This window comes from Geospiza fortis, unplaced genomic scaffold (assembly GCF_000277835.1).
Source record: "Geospiza fortis unplaced genomic scaffold, GeoFor_1.0 scaffold31, whole genome shotgun sequence".
Taxonomy (NCBI): Eukaryota; Metazoa; Chordata; class Aves; order Passeriformes; family Thraupidae; genus Geospiza; species Geospiza fortis.
The window spans coordinates 1,095,527-1,110,290 of record NW_005054483.1 but is presented as its reverse complement, the minus strand read 5'-3'; the positions used below and the strand labels follow the sequence as shown (position 1 = coordinate 1,110,290).

At 45.1% G+C, this 14,764-nt stretch overlaps 1 protein-coding gene across 1 annotated transcript in view; it reads left to right on the top strand.

Moving 5' to 3' along the window:
- The window catches only part of BCR (BCR activator of RhoGEF and GTPase), a 98,235-nt gene that overhangs the window by 47,702 nt on the left and 35,769 nt on the right, over positions 1-14,764 (top strand). The window contains 3 exon segments of the mRNA XM_031063173.1: positions 9,797-9,901; positions 10,397-10,582; positions 14,101-14,208. Of these exon segments, the coding sequence (XP_030919033.1) occupies positions 9,797-9,901; positions 10,397-10,582; positions 14,101-14,208 (399 nt within the window).

Genomic DNA, 14,764 nt, shown 5'->3' with positions numbered 1-14,764 from the left:
TTTGCTTCTCCTATGTTGTGCTGGTGTGGAATGTGTTTAGAGATTGTTCACCCACAGGTGATTGTTTCGTTGGACTCTGCTGTGAGTTGTTTTGTCTCATTGGCCAATTGGGGCCAAGCTGTGTTGGGACTCTGGAAAGAGTCAGTTTTCATTATTATCTTTTTAGCATTCAGTAAGTACCCTTTCTGTATTCTTTAGTGTAGTTTAGTATTCTTTAATATAATATAGTGTAATAAAGTAATAAATTAGCCTTCTGAGAACATGGAGTCACATGCATCATCCCTGCCTTCATTGGGGCTTCCCTGCAAATACGATAGTTGTGGATATGATTTTTGAGCCCTTCATGCATTTTAGTGGAGAGAATTGGTGACTAATTGCAGTTGAGAGGTCTCTAAATAGCAGATATTTTGGAAAGGAGACTGTGGAACGAAGCACATTCATATGTCTCTGCATGTGAGTTGTCATTGCCTTTCACAAGGAAAATAAAAGTTATTTTCAGGTAGGTTAAAGGTTTTGATCAAGCATGTGGAAGATCTATTTCCTTCACCCTGTAAAAATGGGATTAAAAGAATTCAAAGTGCCAGCTCTGAAATGGTGACTTTGGTTGGGAGGTGGCCACTGCTTGTAATGGGTTTGACTATTCACTAAATAGCTGTCTATATCATCAATTATCATAGATTAAAAATACAGAAGGGGCTGCCTTGCCTGACCTGTGGCTTAACATGGCCCTTCAGTCTGCCTTGCTTTGGTTTTGTTTCATGTTCAGTAGCATGGCTGTACCTTGGAACTTCAGGAAAATTTCTGGTTTTGGTTTTACAATATTATTGGGAGTGGGACATCTGCATGCCTTGGTAAAGAACTCTTGGCTCTGCTGTCTTCACAGTCCAAAATGTCTTAGTTTCTGTTTGGATTTGTCTCTTTGACTTTCAACCTTTTGTTTCTTTTTATCCTTTTGCAATAGATTGCGGAACACTTGAGTCCCAAGTAACTTTTTTCCTGAATATTTTTGTCATTTTCAAACTTTTGGGTTCCCCAGATCATTCATAAAGATGTTCAATAGCACAAAGACAACTGTCACTTCCTTCCTACAGTACTTCAAAGAAAATGTGCCAAACAATCTTAATCCAATATTATGGATATTTTAGAGATATCAGTGTACGTGTAAATCAACACTATCACCATCATCAGGCAGTTTTATTTATCTTGTATCAAAAGGAGAGTCTGAGAAGTGCCACCAACCATCGTTATACACATCCTCCTGCTCTCTGTTGGTTACTGTCACAACTGTGCTTCTTGCAGCATGAATTCTGGGCTAAGAATCCTTCCTGATGCAGTGTCCTTGTTCTTTCTCATTTATAAAATTCATTGTCAAGATCTCTTAAAGCATTATCAAGTTGATATATTGTTGGTGTTTGCTTAATTCTATTTGACTGTAAAATGTAGACTCTAGTTAGCTGCTTATGCTTTAGTGTATTCATTTTGAGATGCTTTCTTATCTCTCAAGATGAGAATTCTTGTGATATGTAAGAGGCTTTTGAGTGAAGAAATTATCATTAGTAAATTCAAAGAGCTCCAAAACCATTTTAATATTGGCTTGAGATTTTCAGGTTATGTTTTTCATGATGAAGGAAAAAACACTGTGTGACTACACATGGCTGAGAGTTATCTTCAAAGAACCAGTTATGACAGTGCCTGTGACTGGAGGCCTGGAGGAAACACTGCCTAATAGTTAATCTTTTTCTTTATTTGTTTGAATATTGCCTCATAAGCATTTAACAGTAGTTAATTTAAAAATTGCTTTAGTAATGCTTGAAGGCTGCTTCTCCAAAAATAATTTTTAACATAAATTGCTCCTTTATTTTCTTGGACTATAAAAAGATGTTTTATGGCTTCCAAAAGAAAGAGGTGTCCTGATACAGATTGGACTTCTTATCATGAACCTCAGCTGCTTCACTTGATCCTGTCTGTGATCAGTCCACAGATGACAGTCCCTGGGCAGTCCATGACAAGCAGAAAGAGACTAATTTCTATCCAGGTATTTCCCAAGCAAGTTGAGCTTTCAGTCATCATGAGCTGTGAGATGGCTTTTGCTGAGCAGTGTTTTCAGCTATAGTGGAAAAGACATCAGGAACAAAGTTAAGTGTCAAACACGCTGCTGAGCCAAACACATAACATGTGTTGGACCAGGAATACCAGGACATGTCTCTTCCATTTTCTTTTGTACTAAACTTGATTAGCAGAAAACATGTTTTGTTTAGATGTGTTTACTTTTAGAGTTGTCTTCTTGCCTTTTTACTTTTAACTGAGGTGCCTGCAGTTACTTGTGAAAATTTCAGATTGTTTTTATGACCAGGGTCTGGAAGTGAACTGCGTGCAGCAGCACAGTGCATGCACTACATACACCATGGCAAAACATCAAGGTTGTAAAGTTAAGAACTCTTGAATCGTTATGATAAGTTTGAATTACTCAATTGTCCCATCTTTCCTGTGGGCTCCTGTGCAGTGGATGCAGTGAATGGTACTCACTGGATTCAATTTTTCATCTCCAGAGCTGCACCTTATTTACTGGAACTGGGTACAACAGTGTTCATTTCCATTAAGTCCAGATACAGCTGGAATGCCACACAGGTCTTAATTGTCCTGCAGAGCTCCTGTGAGATAAGAGGATGGTATGTTCACTAACCACAGGTAATCAGGGCAGACAGGTTATGGGAGAAGCATCTGCTAATTTTGGGTGCTTAATGTGAGATGTGTAATGTTCTGCAGAACCGGGTTCTGACTTTTAACACAGCTTTCTTCTCATTAAAGTAAAATTCCTTTCATTTCACTTTGCAACCAAGAGTTAACTGCACTTCAGTCAGACACCCAGAAAATGGAAAATGTAGCAAACAATAATATTTAAAATTTTTTTTCATAAATATAAATCTAAGTAATTCACTTATCACACAGGCATTGCAGCATTCTGCTGTGATATTTATCTGCCTCATCCATGAGGCCTCTTGGGAACTGCATTTTTGCTATCTGAACATTGAGGGCATTTTACTTTGAGTTATTTTATGGGCTTGCTCTGGGCTTTGTCCTTTTCTGCCAGGTGTTTGTCTGAGTTCTTCCACCTCCCTAGAGCAGCTTGGCCCACGCTTGGGTAGCACATCAGGGCTCACGTGCTCTGTCCAGCCCCCATGGAGAAAGTGCAGGGTGCGAGCAGCAGAGTCTCTTGCTGGAGGAGAATGAAGGGAAACCTCCTGGACTGCTTGTGAGGGAGCTCCCTGCTGTTCCCTCAGTGTGTAGGGCAGCACACTCCCAGCACATTCTGTTCCAGGAGCTGAGGGTTGCAGCTGACTTCCAGAGCTTTGTGGTGTTTACACTTTGCACCTGGGCAGCGTTTTCTACTCCCTCCTCCCACCTGTATCTCCTGAGCAGGTGAGGAGATGCTGCCTGCTCTGCCTCCAAACTGTGCCACTCCAGCCACAGCTGGGGTATCCCCACTCCCCCTGTTCCCTGGGGTATTCCCATTCCCCCTGTTCCCTGCCCACTGCACAAACTGTTGCTGCCCAAGGAGGAGGCCAACGCTGCTCTGGCATTGGTTTTGTCTGTACCCAGAGAGGGACAGGCAACAGAGCTGTTTGTGGTGTGGATCTCAGCAGCCCTTGACTTGTCATTTGTGTGGAAAGGAGGCCTTAACAAATGTTTGTAGAGTCTGACCCAACTTGCTCCATTTCTAGACTCTCAGGCTGGGCTGCTGATGCATGTCCTGCCATAAAACCAGTGCTTTTGCCAAACTTTGCTCTCAAGCAAGCCTACAGGGACAATGGAAAAAGGAGAAATAGGTTCCACTAATGCTTAAGATGTTTGTTTATTTAACTTGAGAAGAGATTTAATTTTCCCAAACCTTCCTTTCTGTAACAGCTGAACTGTTATGATTGAACTTTACAGAAATTCTGGGAACTTCTCTTGGAAAATGTCAGCCCAAATGTTTGCCAAATAAGACAGTGCTGGTAGCTTCAGAAGGTGTCAGACTGTTGGTAAAAGATAGTGATAATTCACTCCCAGAAAGAGAGAGAATGTGTCTGTCTTTCCCGTACAGTGAGGGTGAAGAGCAGAGAAAATACCTGGATTAAGTTAGAGGAGGACAGAGGGAGAGCTTGGTGCAGTATTGGGCCACAGGAAGGCGTAGGGACAGCTGGAAAATCAGTGGCTGACCCCTTCAGAGGAGAAGAGTCACTGCCAGGAGCTCTGGAGGGGTAGCTGGCAGCCTGGAGGCCAGAGAAGGCTGGGAAAGGGGGAATCCTCACTCGCTGTCACCCTGGTGCTCCTCATGAGGAGAGGTTGCAGCCTGGGAAGTGCAGAAATGGCAAAGGCCATGAGGATGCTCCCCAGCAGAGGCAGCCTCAGAGATCTTCGTGGGGCTCTGTGGAGGTGGGGCCAGGGCAGGCAGTGGAAAATCAAAGCTCATTCCACTGCCCCAGGAAATGAGGGGAGTCCCTTCTCAGGAATTTGGAAGATGAGTTTTTGACAAAACAGATCTTTCCAATTCTTGCATATATCAAAGCAAGGGAGGCAGGAGTGCTAAACTCCTGCTACTACTTCCTACTGTCTGTTCTGTTTGGAGGAGAAGTTGCCTGGTACTTACAGGCTTTCAGGTAGAATTTCTCTTCCCTTTTCTGCTGTGTGTCCATGGTTGGTGCAGCATTGGCAGCCATTGCCTGTCCTCAGATCAGATCCCTTTGTTCTTGCTGTCTGCCAGCTCAGCAAGAGCAGGCCTGTGGCAGAGCAGGTTGTGGATTTTGCTCCTAGCTTGGTCCCAAGGGGATGCAGAGAAGCTGAACTCTGAAGCTACCCAGTAAATGGGATTACTGCTCCTCTTGGTACTACTCTTGCTAGCTTGTCCTTCCCCCTCCAACATGTCCTAATCATTCTCCTTTCTTCCTCTCAGTATTTGAATTGGTTTGTTTGTTTTGTTTTACTGTCACTTTCCCCTCACCACCCCCAACAGATGAAGCTTTTCCTTTTTATTCTCCAATTCTTTGCTCCTTAAGGCTCTGCCTGGATGTCAGCCCTTCCTGAGGAGAGCTGGCACACCAGTACTGATGTTATAAATAATGTTGGCTCCTCTCCCTGCTGCTTCCCCTCCCCACATGGAGCATGATTGGCTTGATTACAGATTTTGCCCCATTTAATATCACCAGGACAATGAGACACCTCCAGTAGAAGCTTTCAAACATAGTTACACTTGAAAAATTGAACAGAATGTTTTTCTCCTTGGTAAGCTGGCAGCTTCTGTATGAGATTGTGAGCTGTCCTTATGGGAAACCTTCCTTTGAACACATTCATTGCATGGTGTATGAACAGCCTGTACCAAAGGAAGAGTTAAAGTGCCTTTTAAACACCCACTTTGAATCCCTGATTCTCTTTAAAGAGCTGTGTCAGCAGCAACCTCTTTGCAAAACCTTATGTATTGTGGTTTCTGGATTCTTAATCTGTGCTCTTCTAACATTTGCAAGAAAACAATTATTGCTGTTAATTTAAACAAGAACCAGGAAGCCCTGAGCTCTTTAACCAGAGTCAGGAGGAGCTGAATCTGTCTAAACCTTGGAGCTGGTGAATGTCAGCCTTGCAGTAATTGAACTCAGCACAGGATGCCAACCTGGTTAGTAAACCAAAGCACTTAGGCTGACAGGCTGTAAACACATCCAGCCCAGCCATGGCTCGGGGCCAGGGTGTGCTCTCTGATATCTCCAGATATCAGATATGTGCTCTCTGATATCTCCAGAGCTTCCAACCCCTCTCCCTGGCTGTGGTTCAGGTTGCAAGATTGCACTGTGACTCAATCTTTTGGGTTTTAAGGCTTTGGAATAGCAGAAAGCATCACCCAATTGAGAAGAGAGGAGAACAGCAGGATCTTATGGGCATGAGATACCTGTGCAATTTCCTGTAGCCTGCTTTCCACCTTCCTTATTGTTTTGCTGGTTTTTTAATGTAGTTCATGAGGAGTGGAAGCAAAGCACTGATGTCTGGTTTGTTCAGGTCTGGCTGGGTGCTTGGTCCTCACAGCTCCCACAGCAGGGAGACAGGAATGCTCTGACTGCTGCCCTGGTACAGTCCTGAAGCTTTATTCTGAAACATGTGGGTAGAGGTAGCCAGAAGATGGGAGGGCGGTGGAGAAAGGCTGGACATGGATGCTGGTGTCAAAAAGGCAGGGACAGTCAGAGCATGAAATACCAGTCAGACTTGTACAAGTGGAAAACAGGCTAACCAAGCTGGGGAGGAAGCATGGGATGGACTGCTGACCACCTGGCACTCCCTGCTGAGTGGTTGGAGTTTGCCAATACTGGCTGCTCCCGCTTCCTGCTGGGAACATCCCATCTGCACTTTGGTTATAGGTGTATTTTCCCCATCCTCTGTGGTCTGGTAGCTGTGGTACCAGCTCCTCCACTTGCCACAAGCAGCTCAAAGATTTCAGACTGCTCCCTTCTTGCCAGGGAAGGGGAAAGGAGTCCTCAGCCTTGGCAGGTCTCCCTGTACTGGGGAGCTTGATAGCAATGCCCAGGATGTTCCCTCTTAGCTGTCCTGGCTGGAGAGCAGGAACAGAGGGGCAGTGAGGCTGTTGGAATCAGTGCTGCTCTTTGTTTCCCTTCTGTGCCAGACACAGGCAAAGCAGAAATGCCCTTGGCCCAGAGCGCATCACAGCTTGGCTGCTGTGTGTGCAGAATGGGAGGGCAGTCCCACAGTCTGTGCCTGCTCACTGCTGTCCTGGTCTGGGTGAGCAGGTGAGCCTGCTCCCAGGTCTGCAAGTGAGGAATGTTGTAATACCAAATAATGAACTTACTCTTCTTCCTCCTGATTTTGGCACCAAGTGAATTTCTGAGTCTTGGAGTACATTTCATAACATGTGTGACTTAAAAGTACCCTGAGGCTGAAGCAGCACAGGGGCTGTTTTCCAGATGTTCCTGGTGCTCCATCAGCCCCAGCTGACACTGTGAGCAAAGGCCTCCCTCAGCAGGAGCTCTTGTCAGGACACAGCTCCCGGGAGGGAGCAGGAGCAGCAGCACAATGCACAGAGCAGCTCCCTGGTGCTGCATTGATCCCTGACACAGCAGGAGCAGGGGATCATCTTTTCACTCTGGAGGAAGCTGTATGTAAATTTGAGGTAGTGCATTGGAGATCTTGTAATGTGCCCTGTGATTGTTGGAACAACTCCCCTGAGGGTTTCTTGAGCAATTGCTGTGCAGAGCATAAAGCAGCCAGTGCCTGCCCCGTGTCCTGGCTGCCTGTGGCTGCACTTCTGCAAGCATCACACTTGGACAAATGCCCCTGTTAACAAAGGCTTAGGACAAATCCGTGGACTTTGCACAGTGCCCTTGTGGTAATGGGCAGGAAGGAAGGCCTGCAGTGTGTCCTGGGAGATGTTTGTCTCTCTGAAAGTGCATCTCTTAAAGGAGGAAATTAACATTCTGGCAGAAAATGCCTCTCTGTCAGCTGACGGTGCCCAGCAAGGGCTGGCCTGTAAATTAAAGCTTTTTCTTGTGAAGAGAAAACTGTTCTCAGTGCTCGAAGGAAAACTGGCATGCCAGTGTTGTGATGGGGAAGTTTAAGTCATTTCAATGACTTGTCATTGTGTGCTGCTCTTTACAGATGTTACAGACATACCCAGCTGGTTTTTAAAGCCTCACCTCCTCCAAGAGAACCTGGTGAAGATAATTATAGTGCTGTGTCAGTATTGACCAGTTAACCTCATCCTCAGCACTGCAGACTTTGGAGCACTGTTAGTTTTTCTCAATGCTTCTTTGTGTAGCTGCACTTTTTCTTTTGTAGGTGCTGTAAGAAATCTTTGGAAACCAAGAGCAATTGTGTTTTCCTTGCACCAGGGCTGCCACATCCCTTCCTCTTTGGATGAAGGCAATCTTTGTTAACCATCTTGGGGCTGCCTGTCTTGATTATGTGTGTGTACCATGCCTTACAAAATGGTCCATGAGCTGGGCATCCAGGCACTCCTGGCCCAGAGTCCATAAGGAATGGTCACAGCCTTGTTGAACATTTCTGTGCCAGTCACACAGGTGTCCATGGATGCAGAGTCTGGTCCAGTGTTCATTTTACCATGAAGTTTGTCACTTGTGTTCTTCTGAAGTCTTCTGAACACTGACTGGTGAATTACAAATTTCTGCCTTCTTTGAGATGCCCTTTCAAGATTTTAAAAGGCACTGTGGTTCTTACTGAATGCCACTGAAGGGTGGGCTGCAAAGAGTAGTTCTTCTTTCCATGTAGTACCTAATGTGTGTGTAAATCTTACTCATTTCCTTAGAACAGCTTCTGTCTGCCACTTTTATTTAAGAGGTGGTGGTGGCATTTGACACCTTGCAAAATTTTTATGTAGTAGTTGCTGCAAGTCTTTTAGGCTAGAATATAGCTTGTGAAATTTAATGAAACTGTTTGAAAATCAGGATGGTTATTGATGAGACAGAATCCAGAAATATCTGGGAGCGTGAGGATCTGTTTCTTTCTTTGTGTTGTGCGTAGGCTCAAAGTCACAGGATGTGATAGTTCCTCAAACTGAACCTCCAGCCCAGGTACCTCATCTGTACATCTGCAGAGGGCCCTAAGTGGAGCTTTTTGGGGGGCAGCTGTAGGGCTGTATATTCAGTCACTAGAGTGGAGTGTACTGCTCTGCTTCCTGATCCTCCCACTGTGAAATCAAAAGCTGAAGATTCCTCTGGATATTAAGAGTAGGATGGAGCCCCAAAAAACCTACCCAAGTCCCTTGAAAAGCATGTACCCTTTCAGAGCCAACTTCTGACTCTATTCTTAGAGACATTTAACAACATAAAAAGGCTGCAAGAGTTTTAAAATGCTATTTCTGTGAATGACAGAAATAAAAAGAACTGGGAGTAAGACTCTGTAAAAGGAGAATGTTTCTCATTATTTATAATCTTCCTTGCTCGACCAATTTTTTCTAGACTTTTTGGAAAGACTGCGTTTCACTTTATCAGGTTTAACACTTTTTCAGGTAACAGTTTTGAGAGGAAGGATAATTGAAATTCAACAGAAGGGATTACTGCTTCTCTTAACACTTCATGCTAGTCTTCCCCATTAGCCCTTGAATGTCGTTATGTGGGGCCTTTTTCCCCCTCTCTTTCTTCAGTTGTTCTGGTTAAGAACTCCTTCATGGGATCCCAATAAGAAAATCAGCATGTGCTGATTATTCCATCCTCTCTCTAAAAACAGGCACTGTGCTAGGTGGCACTGAAAAATAATTCAGGGAATAGAGGAGAGTGGGAGGAAGAGCAGCCCTGTGGAGCCAGGCCAGGCTGTGCACACCTGGGGAGGGGCAGAGGAGTGATCCTGTCTGCTCACAAACACAACTTTGGGGAGCTCCCATGGAAGGAGGGAGGGCATTGCACAGAGCAAGGGCCCTAACATTTGTTTAGGAGGATGAATTCTGAATTTTTAAGTTCCATGTTTTGAATTTTGTGAAGAGGTCTGGGCACCTAATTGAAACACCACCACAGTTGGATGACTACAGCTGAAAACTGTAAATAATCTAAGTGGTATCAGTTGCTGGTAAATAAAAATTTCTTTAATGTTTTATGTTTGCATATTTCTAGAAACAAGATGATCATCACAAGTGGATGTTATGGTTTTTAGTCTAAAAGTTAATTGAAAAAACAAGTGTGCTTTGGTCAACTGAATGGTCTTTTACTCTTTGTCCTCATTCTTGGGGTTTTTCCTTACTCTCCCTGCAACCTGCTCTTTATTTTTTTTTTTTTTTAATTTTTTTTTCTCCTAAACAACTTCTTTGTAGAGTGAGCCAGACCTGGAGAAAGGCCTGGAGATGAGAAAATGGGTCCTGTCAGGAATCCTAGCCAGTGAGGAAACCTACCTGAGCCACCTGGAGGCCCTGCTGCTGGTAAGGCTGGGGCCAGGTGCCAGTGCAAACACTGGGGCTTGAATTTTCACTGCTGCTTCTGTCCAGAGGTCACATACCATGGGTTACAAGTTGCTGGGTGCAGAAGGTGCCTGTTACACCTCCAGTAGAGAGGGAGGCTTACGGGAAGGAGTGGATGTAGCAGAGTTTGGGAGTTGTTAAGTGGCAGTATCCAGGAGCTCTCTTTAAGTGTCCTGTGCTGATTATTAAGTGTTGCTATGCAGTTGGACTGAGATTAGGGAAATGGAGTGCAAAGGGATTTTAATTGCAGCATTAATATCCAGGGAAAATCCACCTACCAGGGGTGGCTGATCCTCATGAGAGACCTTGTTCCTGTCTAGCTTTCAGGAGTTGTGTCAGTGCAGATCTCACTTTTCATTAGGATGAAAACTAACTCTATGGAGGGATGTGTTGCAGTGTGGGAAGGTGAATGTTCATAGTTTGCATGATAATTATTTCCTTCTTTCCTCATTTTAGCCTATGAAGCCTTTGAAAGCTGCTGCCACCACCTCCCAGCCTGTGCTGACCAGTCAGCAGATTGAGACAATATTCTTCAAAGTGCCTGAGCTCTATGAGATCCACAAGGAATTCTATGATGGGCTCTTTCCCCGAGTGCAGCAGTGGAGTCACCAGCAACGTGTTGGGGACCTCTTCCAAAAGCTGGTGAGTCAGCTGCCATCACCAAAGGTGCTGATACCCCTCACCCATCTCCCAGGAGCTGGAGGTTCCCTCTGGTGCCTGCAGAGACCAAAGGGATCAGAGTCTGTGGCTGGAATAGATGAGAGGCTTCTCACCTCCTTACTTTGTCTCTGCAGTGGAGGCCCTACAGCAAAAGTGGCTCTTTCATTGTCTTTAATTAAAGACTGCAGCAGGCTGTGGTGGTAAAATAAATAAAATTTCACATAAATGTTGAATCTCCAGAGTTTCTGCAGAGTCCACAAAGCATTTCCTTTAGATGGAGATGGGAGAGTGGCAGTATTACCAAGTGAACTCCTTAACACCAGCCGTGAAGTGTTCCTCATTGCTGTGGAACTCCCCCACTCATCCTTCCCTCTCCCTCTGGTGCTTTACTCTACCTGGTGCTGATTTGTGGTCATCACCATTGGCTTTGCTTTTCTGCCACTGTCCTGGCCTTTCTGTTCCCCTTGCTGTTATGCTGATGCAGTCAACCTGCAGCTGAGAATCCTCCAAGCAACCTCAACAAAATTCTCTGAGTGCAGAAAAGGACAAAGACATATACAGCATATTCCTGAGGCTGAATTAAAATTGCTGAGTTTCTGAGCCAGATGACAAATTGTTTGCATTCTAGGAGGTTTTTTCGGCCCCTTTAGCCTCTCCCCTAGCATGTGCAGAGAGCAAAGGATTAAAGGAGCTGTTTTTTCCTTTTTAGAAAAGAAAAGAAGCTCTGCATTCCTGAGGTGCCTCTGGTTCTCAGGGTAGGAGTGACATTCCAGTGAGGGGTTTATTGGCTGGGGAGTGTGCTTTACCAGGGTCCATCAATTGTTAGCAGCTGTGCAGCCCAGCATCAGCCCCATCCCCTTTGGAGCAGGGGGAGCTGGCCTGGAGGATGATGCTTTCTGTACATGCCAGCAGCCCAAGATGAAAATCCAGGAATCTGCTTTTCACTGCCAGCATGTTTTAGCCAGGAGGGGTCAAGTTGGTGCCTTGGTGAATAGTTCATGGTATGCAATTTGAGCAGCTGGTTTGAGAGGACAAACCCAGCTGCTGTTGGGTGCTGAAGCAGACACAGAAAGCTGCTGGAAGTGGCAGCCTCACAAGCTGCCCTGGAATTGTGGTGCAGCAATAGGAATAGCACTAACTGGAGAAGACCTGAACATATTCCTTGGCAGGGCTGTCCAGCAGCCCTCTACTCACTGCACACCCACTCAGGCTTTTGTTTCAGACCATTTTTTGGTCCTGGCTGATCTCAGGTGCAGGAGTTCAGCCCTTCCTCTGCTCTTATGTTCCCCTGATTTTTCTGCATTTGTGACAGAATTGATGATTTTGTTGGATTAGCATTGGAAACAAAGGAACAAATTGCCCTAGTGCAGGAGGCTTGGAGCTGGCATGGCAGGTTTAGTTTTGGGTGGTTTGGTACAGCAGTGGTGGGAATTGTTGGATGAGATAAAGCTAATAATTCTTGGCAGGCACTGGGAAGCATCTAGATGAGAGAGACAGCAAGAACATCAGGCTTTATAAGGCATCTCCACTGGATGTACATCAAATCTTCTGGAGCAGACTGTTTACTCGTGGTCATGTCATGCAGTCTGATGATAAACACTGAAATATCCAGATGTCCCTGGGGACATTAATTTTCTGTACTCACGCAAAAGACAGCCCAGTAGATTGGAGGTACAGATAGTGGATGCAAAGAGTTTTAGAATTCTGTGTGTTCTGGCACAAAGCATGATCTATTTGCAACATCAAATTGACTGTTATTACACCTTTTCCTGTTGAGAAAAAGAAAAGATGCCAGGCATGTGGGAGTGAAATACGCTTCTCATTTTTGGAGAATATATTGTGCATATTTTTTTATAGCTAGAAAGGAAACTCTTTAGAGCTCTTTTTAGAAATGAAGACATATTTAGCAAACTTGCTCACTGATAGGCCTCAGAAACAAAAAATGTCCAAAAGCCAACTATTTCTACCAACTCTTGTTTCATTTTCAGTGAGTTCTTTTTAATTGAAAACAAAATTAATCAGCATGAAATCAGGGTGTGAGCATTATTGCTTTCAGTGGAAGCTCAGTTTTTAATGAAAAAGATGTCTTTGTGATGACACATTCAGAGGAGGAAAATGAAAGCTTAGAAAGACTGTTCAGGAGTAGCAGGAAATGAAAAAGCTGCATGGGAATGGAGAAACTTTAAAGCTCTGCCATGTTAGCTGGCATCATCCAGATCTGAATAGCATAAGCCCTGCAAATGGTCAGTAATTCTGGCAGCAGCTTCTTCACAGGATGGTGCCTCAGTGGCAAATACAGATTTCATTCTCTCCATGCTGCTGGGGTCATCCCTGGTATAGTGAGCACAGTTTTCTTCAGCTTCAGTCATAACTGTGTAATTTTGTGTAAGGGTTGAGATTGGTTTCTAGTCTCTCAGTAAAATGTTACCTAGGAAATAGCTCACTTTTCTCAGCCCTGTTAACAGAGTTTGTGCAGGGAATGTTGTCCTGGGAGTAGCTTTTTCTCTTCCATCACCTCTGGCACGAAGCTCCGCAGAGAGTGGGGAGCACAGTGGTTATGAGAGAGAGCAGGAGAGGGAAGAGCAGTGGGGAAGTTCCTGCTCTGCCTCTTGCACATGTGGTGCAGCAGTGCTGAGGTGAGTGCAGCCCCTGGCAATGTCCCCTTGCTGCTGCCCTCAGGCTGCTGAGGTGTGCCCAGCCCAGCCTGGCAGCTCTGCAGCACAAAGCCAGCTCTGCTCTCCAGACAAGCTTGGAGCCTACGCAGGGATTTCCCAGGCTGGATCTTGTGTTCTCTGGCATGAATATGGCTGAAGTTCCTAAGTCAGCAAACGGGATCAGTGCTAAGACTCTGTGATAATAATGACTTACTGCTGCACTCTGGGGCCTGTTCCATCCTCTTCTGGACCAATTCCATATTCCTTCTGCTGGAAAAAGTGCCATTTTCTGTCACCTAGTGCCCCAGTCACTGCCATCCAAACAGAATGTGCTCTCTTCTGTATTTCCAGCACTCTGCTGCCCTTATAATAGTGCTCACTAAGGCAGATATGGGTAATACCTGGGTTTGATTTAGTATATCCACCATGCAGAGGCCAACAAGTAGCTTACTGGGGTCACACTTGTGCTGCTGGGCTGAATCATTCCTCCCTGATTCATATGCTGCGGCAAAAAGCCAGCAGCTCCAGTTACATCAATGAGCTGCAATATTAATAGATACTAATCTGGCAGTTTAGAAGGGAAAAATAGATGTCAGAAATAAGGATGTGTCACTCTCATAGGCTTTCACATCCTTCACAAGTAAACTTGTTCAGCATAGGGTGGAACTGGATGCAGTGCTGGTTGGACAAAGTTGAGAGGTCAGAGATGTTGTTCTGGGCCTGCTCAGCATTCACTGCAGTTGTTTGGTGTGAAAAAAACATGACCTGGTCACTGGATACCAAGACTGACCATCCCAAACTGCCTTCTTGCCCAGCATTTATTATATTTTGTTTTGCTTCCTGCAGGCCAGCCAGCTGGGAGTGTACCGGGCCTTTGTGGATAACTATGAGGTTGCCATGGAGACAGCAGAGAAATGCTGCCAAGCCAATGCTCAGTTTGCTGAAATCTCTGAGGTAATGTCACGGTGCTCAGACACACGAGCTGTCTGGCTCTGACTAATACCCTGCCATGTCACTCCTGTCTATTCTCCAAGTACCTCTGCAGCCCTGACTTCTGCAGGAGTTGTGAGCTCCCACAGACTCAGCTCGTGTCCTTCCACTGAATTGTACCCTGGGCTGGTCACAGACACAGCCTTTGTGTGTTGTCCCCACCCAGGGAATCTGCTAGAAACTGGCATCGCTTTGAACTTCTCCAGCTCTGTGCCCCCTTCATGCATTTCTAGTAGGAAAAGCTCCATGTGAGTTTCTCAGATGTTTCTCTTGCTAATGATGATTGTGGCTGTGGGATAAAAGCCATCCTTAATGGCTTGCACAGTGGCTGTCAGTGGGATTGCAGGCTTCACTGGCATGGAGAGGAGAGGATAATTCTCTAATGAAAAAGGCAAGTGTGTCAACCATAAATCTATAATACTATCCTTTGGCCTGCTCTGATTTCCTCCCTGACAGAGGAGTACCTGTCTCAAAGCATTTTGAATAATTTTTAGGCTTCCCAGACCATCAGCTTTCCCTA